The following is a 19,581-nucleotide window of genomic DNA, read 5'->3' as shown; positions in this document are numbered from 1 at the left end:
AAATTATATTTTTCACAATTTGTGTAAATAGTTTCATTATGAATTTAAAAAACAAATCATTATTTTCCGTACAATGTAAATCGAAATAAGAAACATTTTGTAAGGTCTTATAGAAATTTCTCGTCAATTTGACGGAATAATTTCATTAATAACCGTTAAATGCAAAATCTAAAAATATTGAAAGACTAAATGTATACACTCGTATTTTTCCCGTATGTAAAAATATGTTTTCCAAACTGAATATTTCCGTCACAAAACTGATGACGAAACTCCGCACAGGACCGCAAGGGAATCATGGAAAATTCATGCACTTGCTCCAAAACACACGAAGAGTATCGAAAGGAGAGCCAACGCCTTCATGTCGCTTCGCGAGTTTTATCGACTCGCGAATTTATCTACGAACATATTCGCGAGTTAAGGATTTTTTTGCGAGTAATTTTATAAAAGAGAAAATACATCGAAACACTGATGTGAGCAAGGAATCGAAAATATCGAGAGATTAGGCATCTCTGTTGTATATGATATATATTTCCGTATGGTTTATTTCCGCATCCATATTTGCAGAATAACGACATCTTTCACCGAATCAAACAAAATTGGCACAAGCCAGTCGGAAGATCACTCAAGCGAAGAATACACGACACTTGTTCCTGCAGAAATTCGGACGCAGAAGCGCGAGATGAGCCAACGCCTCTTATCTAGTTTCATGATTGTTATCGACTGGCAGAATCGACTTGAAACAAATTCTTAAGTCGAGATTTTTCTGAAACGAAAATGCCAGCGAAGAAAGATTAAGATGTATATCCCAGTGATATCCGGTTCTCCACCTTGAGGGTGGAGGCTGCTCGGGGCCGCCGCGGCAACGCCTCTTCTGACACAAACGTCAAACGATAGATACAAGAATTAAGTAACGTAGATACGCAGAAAAAGAGAGAACGGATCACGATTAGAAATATACGTCGTTTCTCATTGCTGCTCCTCGGTCGCGAAGCGGTCACGGAGAGACGCGAAAAGCGGAAGCAGGAGCGCGGACGGAGAGGTGCGACTCCGCCTAGTCGCGCGCGCGAGAGGCACCTCACCCTGGGTAAACACACTGCGGGATGCACCACTACTACCATCACCACCACTACCGCCACCATCACCAATACTACCATCAAGAGGTACCACTACCACTACTAACGGCACCGGTATATGTATGATCGACGCCCCGCGCCACCCACCGTCTCCTCGTCGACGAGAAGATAGACGTCTCTTCTGTGTTTTCTGGCTTCCCGGCTTTGTTGTACTTCCGCTCAATTTCTTTCTCTGCGTTTCTAATCACATTTTCATTTATCAGTCTCTCTCTTTCTCTCTCCCCCTCTCTTGCTCTATCTATTTATTGCATTTTTACCCTTCGACCGTTTCGCCCATCCGCGTGATGATGACTCACATTCACCGACACGGCGATGCCTTCTCCTCAGCTTCCTGGCACTCAGTAAAATATACCGGCGCCTTGGTCAGGCGTTTCTCCCGAAAACGGACGCGCACTCTCGGTTATTGTTAGTCTGGATGCCACGAACGCGAGTCTTCGCAACAACACTATCGCGACGGAAAAAGATAGACGGAGAACAGTCGGAGGGATGCTGGAAGCGCCGCGCGCGACAATCAGAGAGGAGGTCGTGGGCGGCGGCGGTGGCGGCGACGACGACAACGGGGTACGGGGGTGGTAGGGCTGGAGTTACGTGGCCTCCGCGCTAGCTTGCGGGGAGGGGAAGATGATTTCTCGAGAGAAACACGGAATGAGGCACGATATCCACCCTATTTTCAAAAAGAGAGACAGACAGAGAAAGAAAAGGTGAGATTCTCGTGAGACCCACCGGAATAAAACGCCGACGAAATATCGCCGAGACGCTATCCGGGTGCCGCTTTCGACGGCACCCTCGCCGTTTATTGACGTCGCTGTTGTCGCTGCTATTGCCACCGCTTCGTCGTCCGCTGCTCGTTGTTCTATCTCTCTCTCTCTTTCTTTCTATTTTTTCCTCTTTCTCTTTCTGTCTGCCCCTATAGCTGGGCGACAGTCGTCGCCTCGCTGTGCGATCACGCTTCCGGTGTTTCGCGGGAAATCCTCGCGGACGACGTAGCCATGGATACTGCAGGATCCGACAGGGAGAGGCGACTGCCCCGTCGCGCGCGCACCCCGTGCCCCTTCCTCCTGTCTCCGCCACGATGCGCGCCCCACGACCGAAAATGTCAATATCCTCTCTCGCGCGCTGCGCCCGCGATGCGCCCTCTCTTCCCTCCGTATTCACCCTCGTTGTACCTGCGCTCCCTTACATACACGCTTTCCATGTACCGCTCCCGTTTCCCATTCTCTCGTTCTCCGTTAACCCCTTTCGACATCCCTGCGATCTTTTCTCTTCGTATTCCCGTTTCCTGTAGCGATTCTTCTCTCCCTCTCTCTCTCTTTTTTTTTATTTTCATTCGTACCACTATAACTTATCAATTCAAGGACAAAATTATGGTCATCAAAGATCTCAGATATTATCAGAATGTAAGATTTTAATTATACACAGTAATAAGAAATGGATGATGGAAAAATATTTCATTGCATATTGCCTTCCATTACTAAAAATATACTTTGATTCGTAAAAATTTATTTTACAAAGATTGCTAATTCAACCCTGCTATATATTCCAATAATCCGTCTCAGTCACGATTCTGCTCACACTTCTTTGCACTGCCATTCTAGCCATTCAATCTCGTTTTCTTCGTTATTTAACTTTACAATCTTCTCCGTTCCTCTTAACCGAAATGAGCGCAGATCGTGACAAGAGAATGATTTCTCCTAAAAATTTATTCTATTCCATCCCTTTTCTCGTTTTTTCTGTACACTTGATATATTTTCCTATTTCACAGCAAGTGCCCATGATCCTTTCAATCAGTTTTATTCACCTACCGTGGACATATGCAGGACGATTGATGTCCTTGTCGTCACCAGCATCGTCATCGTCGTTGCCAAGACGTAACCATAGAAATCAGTGATCGATGTCGAGCAGACGCATTTATTCGTAGAGAATCCGTGATCCTTGCAACTTTATTCGATGTCTAATCGTCTAATATATTAATCTGCGTTGCTCCAATGCGTAATAAGTATGATTCTACACAAATATATTTCATAATACAATAAATAAAGATATAAAAAGATGAAACTTAATCGATATTCTGTATAAAAAAACGCATATCATTATAAAATAAATATATTTACTTATATATATTTTCTTCGTTCCTTTATACCGTTCACAATAAGAATGTGGCATCCAACCACGTATGTAGTCATGTCTGATTAAAAACGGTCCTCTTCTACTTGTAGATTTAACTGTAGTTTTACTACTCAAAGTCATTGTCCTCAAAAAAACGCACTGAAAATATAAAATACAGAATTATTATAATTATCTAAATTATATCAATTACAAAAATCTAAATTTCTAAAATTAAATGGAAGAGCAATCGGGGAAAATTTATAAAATTATAATTTGAATTACTTAAATTTTCAATCTGTGCACGTTCATTAATGTAGTATGATTTTTATCGTAATTGCATTTTGAATCATATTTGTTAATCTTTATATCTTATTCTATACATGCATTTGCTTATTTGATATCGTTTTATTTATGCAATTTTATGAAAAAAATCAGCAAATTTGGAGAAGATGCATTTCATTTATCGTCTGATTTGTAATGATCTAACATGTTGTATTGAGCGCACAGCTGTGTACATGTATAAATAAATATATATAAAAAATCTTGAAAAGCAAATATACTAATACTTATACTCACGCAATGCAGCTATCCATGCAACTTTTTGATACAATCTTTCTTATCATCTCTCCGGCGAGAAAAAAATAGTAAACATAATGAACCAAAGTTAAATTCGTTTAATTATATTTCTTGCATTTACCTTCTTATTTTCTCCGTAGTTATTTCACTTTGAATGCAAAAGAATGTAGCTGAAACAAACAGGTTGCGTTGAAATGTGCATACCACTTGGTATTTGAAATCTTTACTGCTCCTGTGTCCTGATTGGTCAATCAAGTAGTATGGCGTACAGCTTCGATTCAAACGACATTTTTCGTGGCAAACCGAAATTACGAATAAATAACTTACTGTGACCCAAAAAATTACTTTAAAACATTCTAATATTAATTATAAATATCTCAATTACGATGTAAATCTTTCTTCGTTATAAGACAAAATTGCAAATATGTATTTTACAGGTACTTGGGCAGAGGTCTCTGTGGTCTCTCTCGTTCACTATGATCTTTGGGGCTTATGCACATGTAGAAAAAAATCAACCAATCACGAGTCTAGTACGTAACGTTTTTGTATCAGACACTTAATTGGTCAATTTCTTTATTCGGTTAATTTGAAGATAGAGCTTTAGACGTTTATATAATTCCCATATGATATATATGTTCAAATTTTCAAACAGGTAGAAATCTAAAAAAGTAAATAAATAAATAAAGAAATGAATATTTCGTGGACAAATACTTCAAAAGCATTGCAAGATTTTGCAAGTATTCTGGTTTGTGGCAAATGGTAATTATATTATAAATTCCTTTGTTAGTTAAGGATTGAACGAAATACAATTAATTTGATTAATAATCAGTAATTCTATTCTATTCGTAAAATATTACAAGATATTACTAATAAATTAAAGGTCGAATTAATTAATCAAAGTTTGATTAAAACTTAAAGCTTAAAGTGACAACAATTCCAAATTATATCAATGATTTTTTTGCAAAAATACATTATTTTTGCAAATTTTGTGGATTTTTCAGAAAGTATTGCTTCTATAAACATTTTATACATTTATATGTTGCTATATCTTTATTTTAGATTTATATAAATATCAATTAAAGAGTATATATAATCTCTTAAATAGCAATATCTATTTTTCCAGTGGATCCAAACCAGTATCTCCACTAAGATTAATAAATTGTGGACATTTCTTTTGTCGCGAATGCATCAAGTCTGCGACAATATGTATTAAATGTGATATACCTGTGCAGCCATGCGAAATGAATCCTGATTGTTTAGTATCAAATCTCATTCAAGCATGTGATACTATTGCACAAATTATTAAAAGGTTTGATTAGATTTTCTTTAAATATAAAGTTGCTATTAACGAAACAATTATTAGTATATTACATCAATACATATTAACTAGTATTTTATACATATATATATATATATATATATATATATATATATATAATTTTTAATAATTAATGATATAAATATATTAGGGATAATATATGGGACAATGCTGTGGATATGTCTAATATGTCATTAGACAATGCAGTATCTGAAATATTTAATACGCCAAAAAAGCATTCTTATATTAAAAAGAATATAAATAAACAAAATTCAAAAGGAGAAACACAATTGCATACCACATGTTTAAGGGTATGTATACCAAATACTAATATAATCTCTTTTTTTCTCTTTAATTTCAAAATAATATAATTATATTTTATTTAAACTCTTTAAATTAAACTCTCTATTGCCATACATTAAACATAAACTATAAATTTTAATTTATTTATAGAGAAATGCTGAACAAGTTAAACATTTATTGATAGCTGGTGCAAATCCTAATACAAAGGACAATGCAGGTTGGACACCATTGGTAAAAAATGCTTATATTGATTATATATTTATTTTTTTTAATTACATTTTATATTATTTTTTCCAAAATTAAGTTTGATTATTTTTATTATTTTGTACATTATTTCAGCAAGAGATGGTCAGTTATGGATATATTGAGATATCTAAATTATTACTGAGTTGTGGAGCATCACCTAATATATCAGGTTATGATGCGAAAACCCCATTACATGAAGCTGTTGAGTGTGATAGAATTGAAGAAGCTAAGTTGTTATTGGATCATCATGCTAATAAAGATCTATATGATCAATATGGCAAAAAACCTATGTATATATATTTATACATTATAGTATGAAAAAATAGTAGAAAGTTTAGAAAAAATTTAGGAAGTTTTATTTTTCTCTTATTATTGTACTCTTAATTTGACTTTGCAGTGACTATTGTAAATCAGATGAAATGCGACAACTTTTGATAGATGCTCAATCCTCGTCTGAGAAAATATTGGATAAAAGTATTAATCAAACATTAGACACATCATTATCCATAAGATGCGATAAAATTGTGATTTATGCCTCAAATTTAAAGCATGAAAATCAAAAATTACTTAGTCTCATAGCTACAAAACATAAACTCAAGATTTTGACTGCATATAGGTATAATTTTTCTTTCTTATAATTAAATTAGTAAAATATTAATGTACTCCAATCTATACTTCAATTTTATATTTCAGATCATCTGTTACACATGTCATAGTGGAGGTAAATGAACGGAACATTACAAAATTGACACTTGATGTTTTATTTACTATTGTCTATGGCAATTGGCTTCTTAATAGTGAATGTAAGGGAATGTAAATGTAAAACAATATGTTTGTAGTTATTCTTTAATATATCTTCATAAAATTATACAATTTATTTAAAGGGATTGTACTAGCAGAAGATGTAGACAACATATCTAACGTGGATTTTGAATTGTTTGAAGTTAATGGCGCACCAACTTCTGATGTTCCAAAAAGAGCGAGAGAAAATACGGAAAATCAAAGTCCACGCCTATTCAATAACTGTTTCTTTTATTTTGCTCTACAAGCAAATATAATTTATCGAATTGGTGATGTGGAATTAAGAAAAGATGACTTGATACGACTTGTGAAAGCAGGAGAGGGAACAGTTCTCACTAGAGAACCAAATCCAGAAGATCTGAAGGATATGATGCAAGCGATACCTTTTCACATTGCAAACGATTCGTCTCATCCTTTATATAAATGTACGCATTATATTATATATATGCCAGGTAAAGATGAGCCACGTATTAAATATAAAATGCCACATGTTAAGAGTCTGCCACTCATATGGCTAATTGAATGTATTGAAAAATTTACTCTAATTAATCCAGCTCACTTAGGATTATCCTAAATGCCAAAAGTTGCATATTATTACAACATTTTCTATTATCTATTTTATTTTTCTTTAATATATTTATGTATTTTATTATTTCTTTTTTTGATATATTGTAAAATAATTTTACATTAATGCAGAGCATTTTGTATATTTGTTATAAATTAATGTGACGATATAATAACCAACTTTCTAGAGACATATTATATATATATATATATATATATATATATATATATATATATATATATATATATATATATATTTCATTACTTTATTTTATATATATGTAAGAGAAAAAATATTTATATAATTATTATAATTCGAAATCGAGTAAAATTGCATTACTTTATTTTATATATATGTAAGAGAAAAAATATTTATATAATTATTATAATTCGAAATTGAGTAATTGCTTAAAGTAAAAAATTATTTACAAATTATTTTATTGGTAAAATATTTTAATAAATAAGATTTTTGCATATATATATATATATATAATAATTATATAATTTTAAATATTCATCTATCTATCCCCCCTTTTCTAATATTTCGTAAAGAAGTGGGTCATTTTTCTTTTTATTTCTTATATATTATTCCTTACATTTTATTTTATTTCCTATCTTTTTGTCAGGTAGAAATAATTGTAGACAAATTATACTGTTATTTTTCCATTTTCTTATATATATATATATATATTTGTACTCAATTCCGCCTTATGTGTGTTTATGATCATGTGCTTATGTAAAGACGTAATCACATTACGGGCTGCGAACTTGATTGCGGCTGGAATTGACCAATCAGAGTAGCCGGCCGACAAATTGCTTTGTTCTGATTGGTCAATTTCAATCACATCGAGCCTACAATCCGTAAGTCCCGATCTACAATAGGTAATTTAAGCCCTAAGTTTTAAGAAACTGACCAATCACAGTCGAGTATTCTCTTCATACTTGACTGTGATTGGTCAATTTCTTAATGCTTAAATTACCTATTGTAGACCCGGCTTAATGTGATTATGACTAAGGTTTATGCTCTGGCCGTACATTCCTAACCAAAAAATTTGTTTATATGTACTCTAATCTCAAATATCTGTTATAATAATTCCACCAGTATAAATATCAAATATCTGTTTGATATAAGGTTTGTTCTTTTTAGCTGAACTGGCTGCACTAGTTCAGAAAGTGTACACTGAAACGTTCTTTTTAGCGGAAGTGACGTCAGATGCTGCTGTTCTTTTTAGCAGTACAGTACTGTTCAGTGCAACAGTTCACTGCACTGCCTGCCCTAGGTCTTGAGGTAGTGCAGCGGTGTAGTTCAATATGGCGACGTACATAAAACATAAACAATAGTATAACCTCTGATAACCTCTAAATAGTGAACCTGTAATTTAACCTCTGATTCAAATAATTGCGATAAAAAGAAACATAACAGTAATAGTGTAAGTAACATTAATATAAAAGATATAGATATTAATAATATTTAACATAAATAACGTAAGTAAAATAAGTAATATAAGTAGAGGTATTGTGTATAAAATACCTCATAATTTGATAAATATATTTTTTACATATAAATTCTAATAATTCTAATTGTATAATTGTATTCTAATATATATATATATAGAAAATATCCATACAAATATTGAACCGTTCTTTTTATTCTTCGTTGCACTCGTGCACTGACAGAATTTTCTGTGAACTCGTCAGTTCTAGTGCAGTCCCAGTGCAGCACTAGGTCAGCTAAAAAGAACAAACCTATAAACATATTCAATGTTTCAGATGATTTAATAAGAAATGTTACAAAAAACATTTCTGAGATTAAGATGCATCGCACGATCGACGCAGTTTCGCTCTTTAACAAAACTGTCGGTCAATTTGGGAGAAAAACCCAACAAGATGCAAGCTTGGCAGATACATTCGTATAATGGATTGGAAGATTTAAGGCTGTCTAATGTCACGATGCCAGTGATTATGCAGCCAACAGATGTTTTGGTGAAGGTTGAAGCTGCTAGTGTAAACCCCATCGATGTAGCAATGACAAGTATGTCTCTATTTCTGATTGTATGTGTCTTTGTGTAAAAGTAACATAAGATTTCAAATCAAAGCACGTATAAAATATATGAAATATTTATAAAATAGAAAACTTGTAAAATAAAATATTACATTTTCTATATTTTTAACCAAAAATATGTAAATAAATGTAACAGCATATGTATTATAACATAGAAGTTGTATAAAAATGATCAAAAATTAATGCTATTAAGTTTTAATAAATTATGTTTTTATGAATATATTTTTAATTCATATTATTTTTACAGTAAAATACATTTAATCTTATATGAGTTACAATAAAAGACTTAAATATTACAATAAAACTATGTATATTTTATAGATGGTTATGGCATAACTGTTCTAAATTTGATGCGCAAAGCCAAGAATTTGACTGATGGGACATACAATGGATTAGATTTGCCATTAACGTTAGGCAGAGATTTTGTAGGGGTAATTGTATCAAAAGGATATAATGTGGGAGACAGGCTTGAGTTAGGCAAAGAAGTTTGGGGAGTAGTTCCAATAGAACAGCAAGGCTGTCATGCAAATTATGTTGTGGTTAATAGTAACTTGGTAAGACATTTCATTTTTTAATTATAAATATTGTAAGTATCTGGCAAAATCTTATACACACACACATACACATATACAATTACATATTGAATAATTATAAATATTCCCTTGCAAGGTAAATCCACGCCCTCGGAATTTATCTCATACAGAGGCTGCAAGTATTTTATTTGCTGGATTAACCGCATGGTCTGCATTATGGATTACAGGAGGATTATCTTATAAAACAGCAATAGTCACAAGATTAAATAGACGCGTTCTGGTTATAGGAGGTTCAGGTGGAATTGGAACTTTAGCTATACAGCTATTGAAAGCTTGGAATATGCATGTAAGTATTTTGTCACACAAAATTTGTACTAAAATTTGCAACATATAAATTTCAATTTATTTAGGTAATTAGCACATGTAACAGTGATGCTGTGGATATGCTACAGAATTTAGGTGCCGATATTGTCATTGATTATAAGCAAGATAATGCAGATACAAAAATTATTTCAGAGGGACCGTAAGTAATTTCATATCAAACTGATGCATTGCATTCATATAGTTATCATATTGTATATTAAATTTCAGATACGACATAATCTTAGATTGTGCCAATCAAGGACCGGAGCATGTCAGAATGAAAGGATATCCACATAGTACTTATATAGGATTAAATTCACCATTGTTAAGAAATACTGATCAACATGGACTAATTGTAGGAATGGCAAAGAATATGCAAGATTTTTTGAAGTTTAATATTCCAAAAGGAGAAAATAAAAGCTGTGTAAAATGGGGATTTTTTATTCCCTTTCAGACTGGAATTAACTTTCTTCAAAAACTTGTGGAAAATGGACAAGTATTATAGAAATTTTTAAAATATATTTATTCTGTTAATAATATTACATATAGTATGATATTTTATGTCTTGAATTTTGCAGATTGTACCTATCGTTCAACAAGTATATCCTTTTCAAGATTTGCCACTGGCATATGAAAAGATGAGACAAGGTCATTTAAGAGGTAAACTGGTCATTGACATAAGATAATCATGCATCATTGAATTAAATATAAGTAAATAAATATCTATTTTATAAAAATTATATAGTTTATTTATAATATATAGTTGCATCTTACATAATGTTTGCAGTGTTTGTCATATTTTTTACTTCCTGTATTGTATCAATACCAAAAACTTTGTTCGTTACTTCTTCCCAACAATTTGTCGCAAGTTCTGTTGCTCTTTCTGTACCTTTATACAAAATCTCGTCCAAATGAGCAGGTTCTTTCATTAATCTCAATATATTCTCACGAATTGGAGATAATTTCTCTATCACTACATCCGCTAACACCAATTTATATCTATTAAATTGAAAAAAAAAAGCCTTAAGAATTCATCTTAGATTTGAATAAACCTTAGATTTTATTTATCAATCTTCTCCAAAATTTGTATATGTGCACGCGCGTGTAAATAGAGAATTGACTTTTTCCTAATGAAAATTATGTAATATAATTATACTCACTGTCCTGTATTTAACTCTACAACTTCCTTACATATTTTGTCTGGTGTCTTTCCAGTAAGCAGAGAATGTATATTAATCAAATTAGTCACTCCTGGTCGTTTCTCTGGCTCGTAAGTCACTTCAGATGTAAAATCAGTCACAGCCTTCTTTATTTTTTCCAACAATACATCTGGTTCATCCAACATATTCAATCTAGACTTGGGATCTGTATGTGACTTTGACATTTTCTTCATAGGCTCACGTAAAGACTTGATCCTTTGGCTTGGGCCATCTAAAAATATAAAAATTCATGTAGATGGAAGATTTTACAAAATCAAAATTAACAATTGAATTTTGAGATTTATTATCTTAAAGGCTTACCGCTTATAAGAGTATGCGGTATTGGAAAAGTTTGACCAAACCTTTTGTTGAATATATGTGCTAAATCTTGTGCCAATTGTATGTGCTGAGCTTGATCTTGTCCAATTGGAACATGTGTAGCTCTAAATAAAGAATCTTTATATACAGCTTATTGCTATTATTATCATATAATAAACATTACATATTAAAATAGAGATATTTACTTGTATAATAATATATCAGCTGCCTGTAGAACAGGATAGATATATAAACCTAAAGGAATATTCTTTAAGGATTCACTTTTTTCCTTAAATTGCGGTAAATGCGCTAATCTTGCCATAGTGGTGATAGTGCCTAAAACCCAACATAACTCTGTGTGCATAGGTACTTTAGACTGTTGAAACAAAATACTCTTTTCAAAATCTACACCACAAGCCACTAATGTTGCAGCCATCAGCAGAGTATTTTCTCTTAATTTTTTTGGATCCTGTAAGTCACATATTAGCAGTAGATTTCTCTATAGTAATATAAAAATAATTCTTTGGATCTGCTATATTTTTATACTTGTGATAAAGTTATTGAATGTAAATCTGCTATGCTGCACAAAACTTCTTCGCCTGCATTCTGAAATTCTACCCATCTTTGAATAGCACCAAAATAATTGCCTAAATGTACGCTCCCAGTGGGCTGAATTCCAGAAAATATCCTCTTTGGATATTTAGCCTGTGGTGCCTACAAGATAAAATATACATAGTAAAAATAATTTATAATCAATTTATCTAAAATGTGGTCACAAAATGCTTGAAACTGTGGAAATTAATTACATATTCATTAAATCTTCAAGAAATTAAATTCTTTTTAAAAACAATTTTATTTTAGAAATAAGTTGTAGTTAAGACAAAACATAATTGAACCTGATGGCTATATTCTCTTATTCTTTTGGGCTTCATCTTTCGAACCGTTCCCAAATAAACGGCATTTTTCAATATTTTCAGCATATTTCGTGTAAATGTAAATGTTAAGATATTTAATCTGAATGTGAGGTTAGATAATCACGGTAGTTTAACTTATTGACACACAAAACACGTGCGTCACTTTAGGGTACGTTCGAAAATTCTACCCGTGGAATAAAATAATCTTTGCTCTTCTTTTGTCTTGATTATTCAATTAAATACTACTTTACTCTACGGATAGGATTTTAAACGCATCTGTCATCTTTCAGTCAGCTGTGATGCATATATGAATGAAGATATACATAAATGTGAATGATTTTCCAGTATCGCCAATATACCAAACACACACACAGCATCCTATTTAAATTTCAGCCAATCACAATTTTCTGAGAAATGTTTTTGACTAATATTATATTTAATAAATATATTAATGATAAAACTATTTTCTAATAATTATATATTTACAAAAAAACAAAAAAGTTTATATCCTTTTACTAGCAAAATATGCGAGATTAATAAGTCAAAAGAAGATTTTAATAAGAAAATAAGAAAAAAGTTATAATAAGAAATATAAATATTTATTGAATTATTTAAATTTGTAAAGACCGCCAATTTTTTTAAAGAATAAGAAGATTTTAATTATATATAATGCATAATATAACATTATATTTTTCAAATAGGCCTTAATTTAAAAGAAAATAAATTTTGTAAAAATAATATTTATATTTAATTAATAAATTTAATCATCTTTATAATAATCAAATTGTTCATAGTTGATTTATTTTAAAATTGTGCAATAAAAGTGCAAGTATTATTCTTCTCCCCTTATTCTATACAAACTTCATATTCCATCGTGGAATGATTGCATTTTCTATTGCAAATTATATTAAATATAAGTGTTTGATTATTGAAAGTTAATTATGGTTTCTACTGTGAAAATATTTGACATTACTATACCACAAAAAAGCGATCTATCCTGTGCTATTTGCAAAATTGTTAATTCCGAAAACAATTTGATTTATTCTAAATTTTGTGCAAAGGTGCTCAAGTGTCGGTAAATATTATCGATTATTAAAAAACATATTATTGTTTTCTAAAAAATTACAAAATAATAATATTTCTTATGCGTGAAGTAAAAACAAAATTGCTGGAGCAATTAATATTTTGAAAAGAATCTCACGAATTTTTATTATCAGAGATTCTTCTCCTAATTTCTTTGCGCTAATATATATACATATACATATATACGTTGGATTTTAGAGAATTTCTTCAAGAAAATCCTCATGCAATGGCCGCTCCAATATCTAATCGAAAAATACTCGAATCTGGTGGTTCTATCTACATTATCGTTACGAGAAAGCTTTTTGGGAGCTGCGCTTTTCAAAATCATTGCGATATATTAAATATACAGGTGGTATGTATGCGCACGATCTGCAACAGAAAAAAAGAAGAGAGCGTTCTATATCTCTTCAAAATAAATTTCTCGCAAAAAATAATTGATATTATTTGTTTGATACGAATTATATAGATAGATCTATTAGATCCCATTCCAACTTACATTTACAAAGCGTGTCTACTTTATACTATGGAATATAAAATGGTGCCACAATGGAATAAAGTCGGGCCGTATCTTGTCGAAGGACAAAATTTTCTTAGATCGACAGAAAATGTCGATGCAGTAATGTTACATATTAAGGAAATTCGCGGTATAAAATTTTCTTTCGTTTTATAATCAGAAACTTTAAAATTATTATAATGTTAAATACGTGTATTATTTATATATTTTAATGATATATACAGAATCTTTTACGCGTAGAGAATGAGATTTAGATATAAATCGATATATTATAATACAGAAATATTTTATAGATAACTGTGCTCAGCTTGTCATGGAAGCTATAAATTTAAAAATACCATTTGTAAGATTGACTAGAACACGCCGCTCTTTACAATGTGATTTACAGCCACCAGTACGTGTTTTACCAAGGTGAGGCATTAAAATTACGAATATTATTAAACCGATATTATAAAGTCGTAAAACTCTGTGTCAGTCAATGAATTACTTAAACACAATTTAATAATGTTATTTAATAATTTTGTAAATAGCATGAAAATGGCAAATGTGCTGCGCGTATCAAATTCAATCAAACATCTTTTCAAAGATTATGAGGATTTGCGCGCATATTGGAAAAATATGGTAAATCTTTCACTTACTTTATCACTTATGAAAATTAATATTTCCTAAGGTTATCAATTATATCAAAATTTTATTTTCTTATTTATATTTCTTATTCCCTGAAATAAAAATCAGTAATGTGTCAAAAATAATAGAAACTTTACAAATAAAACTGATTAAATTATATTTCGATATTATTAAATTAAGTAAAATAATCCTGTAAACTATAAACAATTTTTATCTTATTTTAGCACGGCTATATATTACCAGATTACGAGGACGGATTTTTATTTTACGATATTGAATTCTTCTATTTTAAGTCAAGCATTTTCCTATACCCAGAAATATGTTTAACCTCAGGACCCTTAGAAATTCTCCCGTCTGCGGTGGACCCACTGTCTAGAATCTATAAATTCATAGGGGATCTAAGAGGGAAAGTGGTCAAATTATGTGAACAACAATTAGATATATGTCCGAAAGTAAGAAAATAAAAGCTATACTATATCTTATAATATTTATCTTCATTTTTATCTAATTCTCTCAATCATAAATTCTTATTTAACTCTCATATTAACTTTTATTTAGAGTTCAAGTTAATATATTTTTTCTTACATATAATTACATTTTAATTATTATGTTATGTTTTATATACGATACGTATGTATAAATATCAATATTTAATTTTTTCTATTAATTTTTTATATTTTTTATATTAATTATGAGTATTTTATATTTATTATGAGTAAATATTAAAATTATTTCTAAACGATTTTAAAATATATCTATTATTCTTAAATCAGAAATTGAATCAATACATTTGAATATTTTAATCATACTGTGTTACTTAATATATAATTTGCCTCGTAGAATACATTTCCAACAGCGGCTCTAGCTTGTACACCAGTATTACCAGCATTACCAAGAGTTAGACTTTCAGCTTATGATACAGGATATGGCACACAATCGAGAAAAATTAATACTGTGATGCTTCGAATGCCTGATACCTGTGATATTCCTACGAAACGATCTCGATTATCATTATCGAAAACTGATGACTTCCTTACATGCGCGACTGAAATTGATGATTTTGATTTGGATATCAAGCCATGTTCTGCGAGTAAATTTAATCGATTAAAAACTACTGGCCGTATTTCGACTTTATTATGCGATGAAGATAATGGTGTAGTCAGCAAACTAATTGTACAAAAAGATGAAAGCAAGTCATATTATTTTAAAACTGAGGAACAAAAATTTGAGAATAAATCTTTCATGGTAAATATATTATATACTATATATATTATATATAATAATTTTTCATATAATAAAATAATTAAGCAAGATAATATCATGTTCAAGGAGTTGACAAACCAAGAAAAAGAGCCCGATAAGCTAACAACAAGTTTAAAGGATAAGTTATCAAGGAATTTTTAAGAAACTGTACTTGCAAATTGCTTTTTCAATAATAGTTATTTATTATTATTCATTTCTTTAAAACATAGTTAATTAATATAAACAAGAAGATATTCCTATAGGAGAATTAGTAGAAAAAAGAAAAAATCAATTTCCATTCAAAATAAATATAAATAAATAATAAATGAGTTATATAAATTAAAAGTTTAAATTTTACAAGTAATTATAGATAATTTATCTTAGAACTCATTAACACATACAAGACATACAAGAAGAAACATAAAATGCTTTAAATTGTTCTCATTCAAGTAATTACAAACTGTATTCGCATTAATTTATAAATAAACATTATTAAGTTTTAATATGTTTTACGATTTTTATATTCCTCTATTGCTTTCAACACATCCTGTCTGTCTTTCTCATATTCGATACCAATTTCTACTAAATCTTTATCCGTAAGTGTTAAAAATAAATCAACGTCTACCTAGATAAAATAACAAAGAAAGAAACGGAGAAATTGTATATACAATTTATAAATTGCAGAAATTGATATCAAAATTAGAATAGAAGTTAAACAGAGAGCTAAATAGAGTTAATTATAATTAATTTACAACTATTAGCTATAAATTTGCAAGAAATAATATTACTACTTATTCGTTTTGATGACAAGTTGGACGCATCCAAAATATAATACTTACAAAATATATATATGTATTATACAAAAATAATACTTACTTCCTGTTCAAGAAATATAGGGATATGTTGGTTCAGTCCAAACTGTTTCAATATCATAATCATTTTTGTCTGCGACCAATTTAGGAGCATTCCTTTCGGTGGTGTTTTGCAGCGCGGCGGTGTTGGAGTATTTTCGCCAAACACATTCTCCTCATTAACATCTGGGGGTACATGGGGTGATTTGGGAGGGCTAAATTCGGGTGTGAATCCGAGAGTGACATTAAGATCGCAAGAAAAACTTTTCGTGTCATCCGAATTAAATCTACAAGAATTTATTTGTGTTTGTCAAAAATTTGTGTTTATCAAGAAATAATAATATTTTCTATGTATTTATAATATTTCAAGGAATATTAATTTAATGCAAGAAAGGAATATTTTTTTAAATTTTAATATAAATAATTTCTTAATTCTCACACACACACACACACACACACACACACACACACACACACACACACACACATTATACTTGATCTACCTTTTAAGTGCAACAGGTGATTCAAACTCGCTCGTCATGTAATCCTTTTCCGTTGCCTTTTTGCTCTCATCTTTATCCTGGAAAAATATATTCGATTTTTCTGTAAAATTGTTCTTTTCAAAGCAAACAACACTCGGGGATAGTACGAATACGTCGTACGTTAAGTTTGGTGATATTAAATCTTGCTTGTGGGATTCTACAGGTAGAGATAAGTTCAAGTTTTTTCGTTTTTCATTTTTATTCTTTTTTGAAATTAATTTAAAATATCTCGTCGTGCCGTCGATATTCTCCTCTATTTGGATATTATCTGATGTATCATTCCAATAATCATCTATAGAAGGATTTGCGTTCATCAAAGCGGCTATCTCGGGTATCGTAGAACGTTTCATCATAAGGCGAGTGTACTCATCTATGTTCAATATAAAAATTTATTCTTTTTAACTATAATTTTTCTGTACTTGAAATAAATAAATGATAAAACAAGAAGAGAACAAGTATAAAAGAATGCATTTGATAAAAACAAATCGATTTTTTTAAACAACTTGGAATTATACAGTACCAAAGCAATCAACATTTCATTAGAAATAGATTACCTTCAGTTAAATTACTGAAGATATTCTATTTCACGAAGGTTTACATTTTTTTATTTTAAGATATTTATTTTAAGATTTTTCATCAAATATTATAACAATTGTCCTTATGACAAATTACTTATCTATATAAAATAAATATAGAGGAGGTCTAGATCTAGATCTAGATATATGATTTTTCAAAAGCAAGTCGTAACATACGTATAAATATTTGCACATGAAATTTGTGACTTAGTGAAAAATCATCTTACTATCAGTCGAAAGCGGCATGCCCAATTCCAACAGTCTAAAAAAAAGTTCCTTGTCGTTCTTCATAGCAGCAACACATAATGGAGTAATGTCATCATTAGCTGCATCCGCCAAAGCGTCTGGACAAGCGTCGTACACTGTTTCGAACATCTTCTTGCTGATCGCAGCAGCTAATCCGAGGACTGACATACCTATAATAATTAACAATATATCAACAAATAAGTAAAAGATTTCGTTCTATTCGTTTAAAGACATCATAATATTATACAGTTTCTAATTTCAAAGTTATTATGCAATTTATGTGGTTTTGTGATTATTTCAAAACAATCATAAACTTTCATAACGTTTGAAAATTTGTATGTAAATATATTTCAAAAAATCATTACATTTGATAATAAAAATTAATTTATTGCGAATAGCTGCGATTTGTTTGTTTACCGAGGTAAGTCACTTTGTCAACTTGGGCGTTCTTCTCTAAAAGTAATTTTACAGTATCGATATTTCCGTTACGAATTGCTTGCATCAGCGGGGTCCAGCCAAATTTATTTTTCCTGTCTATAACATGACAATTTTCTTTCTGGTTCAAAATTTCTTTTACGATTTGGAAGCAGTCATTCGCTGCGCTTATATGTAGCAAATTCTCATCATAATTATTTACAGCATTTAAGGTGTATCCTTAAAAAAAGTTATTTTATATTTCATTTATTTTTATAATAATAATGATCTCGTATATAATGTGCGTTTTACAAATTTTAATAAGACGCGTATATAGCCAACATGTCTTTATGTACAAAAATGGATGTATAATTTTTTGCGAAATAAAAAACTCATATCAGTTTAAGCATCGATCATTAAGTGCAGTAATTATTAAACGTCATTAATCAATTCATGTATTTTAAAAAATTATGTTACTATTACCTTGCTCCTGCATCGCCGTAATCACTTGTGTTTCCACAATTTCTTTGATATTGTCATGCGATTTTATTTCACTCATTATCTCTATTCTGATTATATATATCACACAAGTTTATTAAAATTTATTCATACATTAATTAAATTAATAAATTTTTTCAATGTTAATATTTAATTATATTATTACTAACATTGTCACTAAAATTTGTTCATTTATATTTATTTTTATTAAACTGATGATTATAATTCTCTACATCTGGGAAACAGTTCTGACTTTCATATAACACTGTACTAGTCTTGACTATATTATTATTTAAATTATGTGTGTATGTGTATGTGTGTGTATATGTATGTATTATGTATATATATTTACGCGTGTGTATATGTATTTTATTGTTTTGCAATGTGACCCATTAGCAAATATTTTCTTTTTTTTCATACAGATACAATTTGTCAGATAAGATAATGAATTTTTTAATCTTTAAATATATTAACAAATTCTCAAAGTATAAATAAATTTTGTAATAATTAAATGGAATATAAAAATAACAACTAATATCATCCCATGTATACA

At 30.4% G+C, this 19,581-nt stretch overlaps 4 protein-coding genes across 6 annotated transcripts; 3 read left to right on the top strand and 1 right to left on the bottom strand.

Moving 5' to 3' along the window:
* The first annotated feature begins 4,413 nt into the window (after positions 1–4,413).
* Positions 4,414–7,233, top strand: LOC145972783 (BRCA1-associated RING domain protein 1). Of its 2 annotated transcripts, none has more exons than XM_083101708.1 (8): positions 4,414–4,574; positions 4,939–5,124; positions 5,285–5,444; positions 5,587–5,667; positions 5,776–5,972; positions 6,080–6,298; positions 6,376–6,485; positions 6,627–7,233. In XM_083101708.1, the coding sequence occupies exons 1-8, from the start codon at positions 4,504–4,506 to the stop codon at positions 7,055–7,057; spliced, it is 1,455 nt and encodes a 484-aa protein (XP_082957834.1). In that variant the 5' UTR covers positions 4,414–4,503; the 3' UTR covers positions 7,058–7,233. The 2 variants fall into 2 exon arrangements, with proteins under 2 accessions (XP_082957834.1, XP_082957833.1); XM_083101707.1 differs by having other exon boundaries at positions 4,415–4,574; positions 6,567–7,233.
* Positions 7,234–8,293: 1,060 nt separating this feature from the next.
* Positions 8,294–11,671, top strand: LOC145972720 (NAD(P)H oxidoreductase RTN4IP1, mitochondrial). Of its 2 annotated transcripts, none has more exons than XM_083101548.1 (7): positions 8,294–8,477; positions 8,818–9,079; positions 9,431–9,663; positions 9,779–9,988; positions 10,053–10,165; positions 10,234–10,501; positions 10,584–11,671. In XM_083101548.1, the coding sequence occupies exons 2-7, from the start codon at positions 8,833–8,835 to the stop codon at positions 10,689–10,691; spliced, it is 1,179 nt and encodes a 392-aa protein (XP_082957674.1). In that variant the 5' UTR covers positions 8,294–8,477; positions 8,818–8,832; the 3' UTR covers positions 10,692–11,671. The 2 variants fall into 2 exon arrangements, with proteins under 2 accessions (XP_082957674.1, XP_082957675.1); XM_083101549.1 differs by having other exon boundaries at positions 8,746–9,079.
* Trprs-m (Tryptophanyl-tRNA synthetase, mitochondrial) lies at positions 10,732–19,253 on the bottom strand. Its single transcript, XM_083101550.1, has 10 exons — positions 19,014–19,253; positions 18,534–18,770; positions 18,098–18,286; positions 17,257–17,665; positions 16,779–17,040; positions 12,069–12,236; positions 11,729–11,991; positions 11,526–11,647; positions 11,166–11,436; positions 10,732–11,004 (listed from the first exon to the last, which is right to left on the bottom strand). The coding sequence occupies exons 1-10, from the start codon at positions 19,087–19,089 to the stop codon at positions 10,776–10,778; spliced, it is 2,226 nt and encodes a 741-aa protein (XP_082957676.1). The 5' UTR covers positions 19,090–19,253; the 3' UTR covers positions 10,732–10,775.
* On the top strand, positions 13,378–16,294 carry LOC145972719 (uncharacterized protein C18orf63-like). Its single transcript, XM_083101547.1, has 8 exons — positions 13,378–13,511; positions 13,718–13,871; positions 13,986–14,163; positions 14,327–14,444; positions 14,564–14,654; positions 14,885–15,112; positions 15,501–15,905; positions 15,990–16,294. Exons 1-8 carry the CDS (start codon positions 13,378–13,380, stop codon positions 16,062–16,064), a joined length of 1,383 nt encoding a protein of 460 aa, XP_082957673.1. The 3' UTR covers positions 16,065–16,294.
* Positions 19,254–19,581: the final 328 nt, after the last annotated feature.

The sequence above is a fragment of the Camponotus vicinus genome, unplaced genomic scaffold (assembly GCF_025532165.1).
Source record: "Camponotus vicinus isolate PSW18456_S1 unplaced genomic scaffold, iyCamVici1.0 SCAF_6, whole genome shotgun sequence".
In the NCBI taxonomy this organism is placed as follows: Eukaryota; Metazoa; Arthropoda; class Insecta; order Hymenoptera; family Formicidae; genus Camponotus; species Camponotus vicinus.
This window is presented reverse-complemented; position numbering and strand designations above follow the sequence as displayed.

What these genes read in the sequence shown, in the direction of transcription:
- LOC145972783 (XM_083101707.1), top strand. Translation starts at nt 4,504, where the DNA reads ATGAATATTTCGTGGACAAATACTTCAAAAGCATTGCAAGATTTTGCA. An exon ending in ATTGCACAAATTATTAAAAG is followed by an intron (nt 5,125 to 5,284) that starts GTTTGATTAGAT and finishes TAAATATATTAG; the next exon opens with GGATAATATATGGGACAATG. An exon ending in AAGATTTTGACTGCATATAG is followed by an intron (nt 6,299 to 6,375) that starts GTATAATTTTTC and finishes TTTATATTTCAG; the next exon opens with ATCATCTGTTACACATGTCA.
- LOC145972720 (XM_083101548.1), top strand. Translation starts at nt 8,833, where the DNA reads ATGTTACAAAAAACATTTCTGAGATTAAGATGCATCGCACGATCGACG. An exon ending in TGAAAGCTTGGAATATGCAT is followed by an intron (nt 9,989 to 10,052) that starts GTAAGTATTTTG and finishes CAATTTATTTAG; the next exon opens with GTAATTAGCACATGTAACAG. An exon ending in AACTTGTGGAAAATGGACAA is followed by an intron (nt 10,502 to 10,583) that starts GTATTATAGAAA and finishes TGAATTTTGCAG; the next exon opens with ATTGTACCTATCGTTCAACA.
- LOC145972719 (XM_083101547.1), top strand. Translation starts at nt 13,378, where the DNA reads ATGGTTTCTACTGTGAAAATATTTGACATTACTATACCACAAAAAAGC. An exon ending in GCGCATATTGGAAAAATATG is followed by an intron (nt 14,655 to 14,884) that starts GTAAATCTTTCA and finishes ATCTTATTTTAG; the next exon opens with CACGGCTATATATTACCAGA. An exon ending in AATTAGATATATGTCCGAAA is followed by an intron (nt 15,113 to 15,500) that starts GTAAGAAAATAA and finishes TTTGCCTCGTAG; the next exon opens with AATACATTTCCAACAGCGGC.
- Trprs-m (XM_083101550.1), bottom strand. Translation starts at nt 19,089, where the DNA reads ATGAGTGAAATAAAATCGCATGACAATATCAAAGAAATTGTGGAAACA. An exon ending in CTATATTTCTTGAACAGGAA is followed by an intron (nt 12,237 to 16,778) that starts GTAAGTATTATT and finishes TTTATCTTGTAG; the next exon opens with GCACCACAGGCTAAATATCC. An exon ending in ACCGCATACTCTTATAAGCG is followed by an intron (nt 11,437 to 11,525) that starts GTAAGCCTTTAA and finishes TTATATTTTTAG; the next exon opens with ATGGCCCAAGCCAAAGGATC.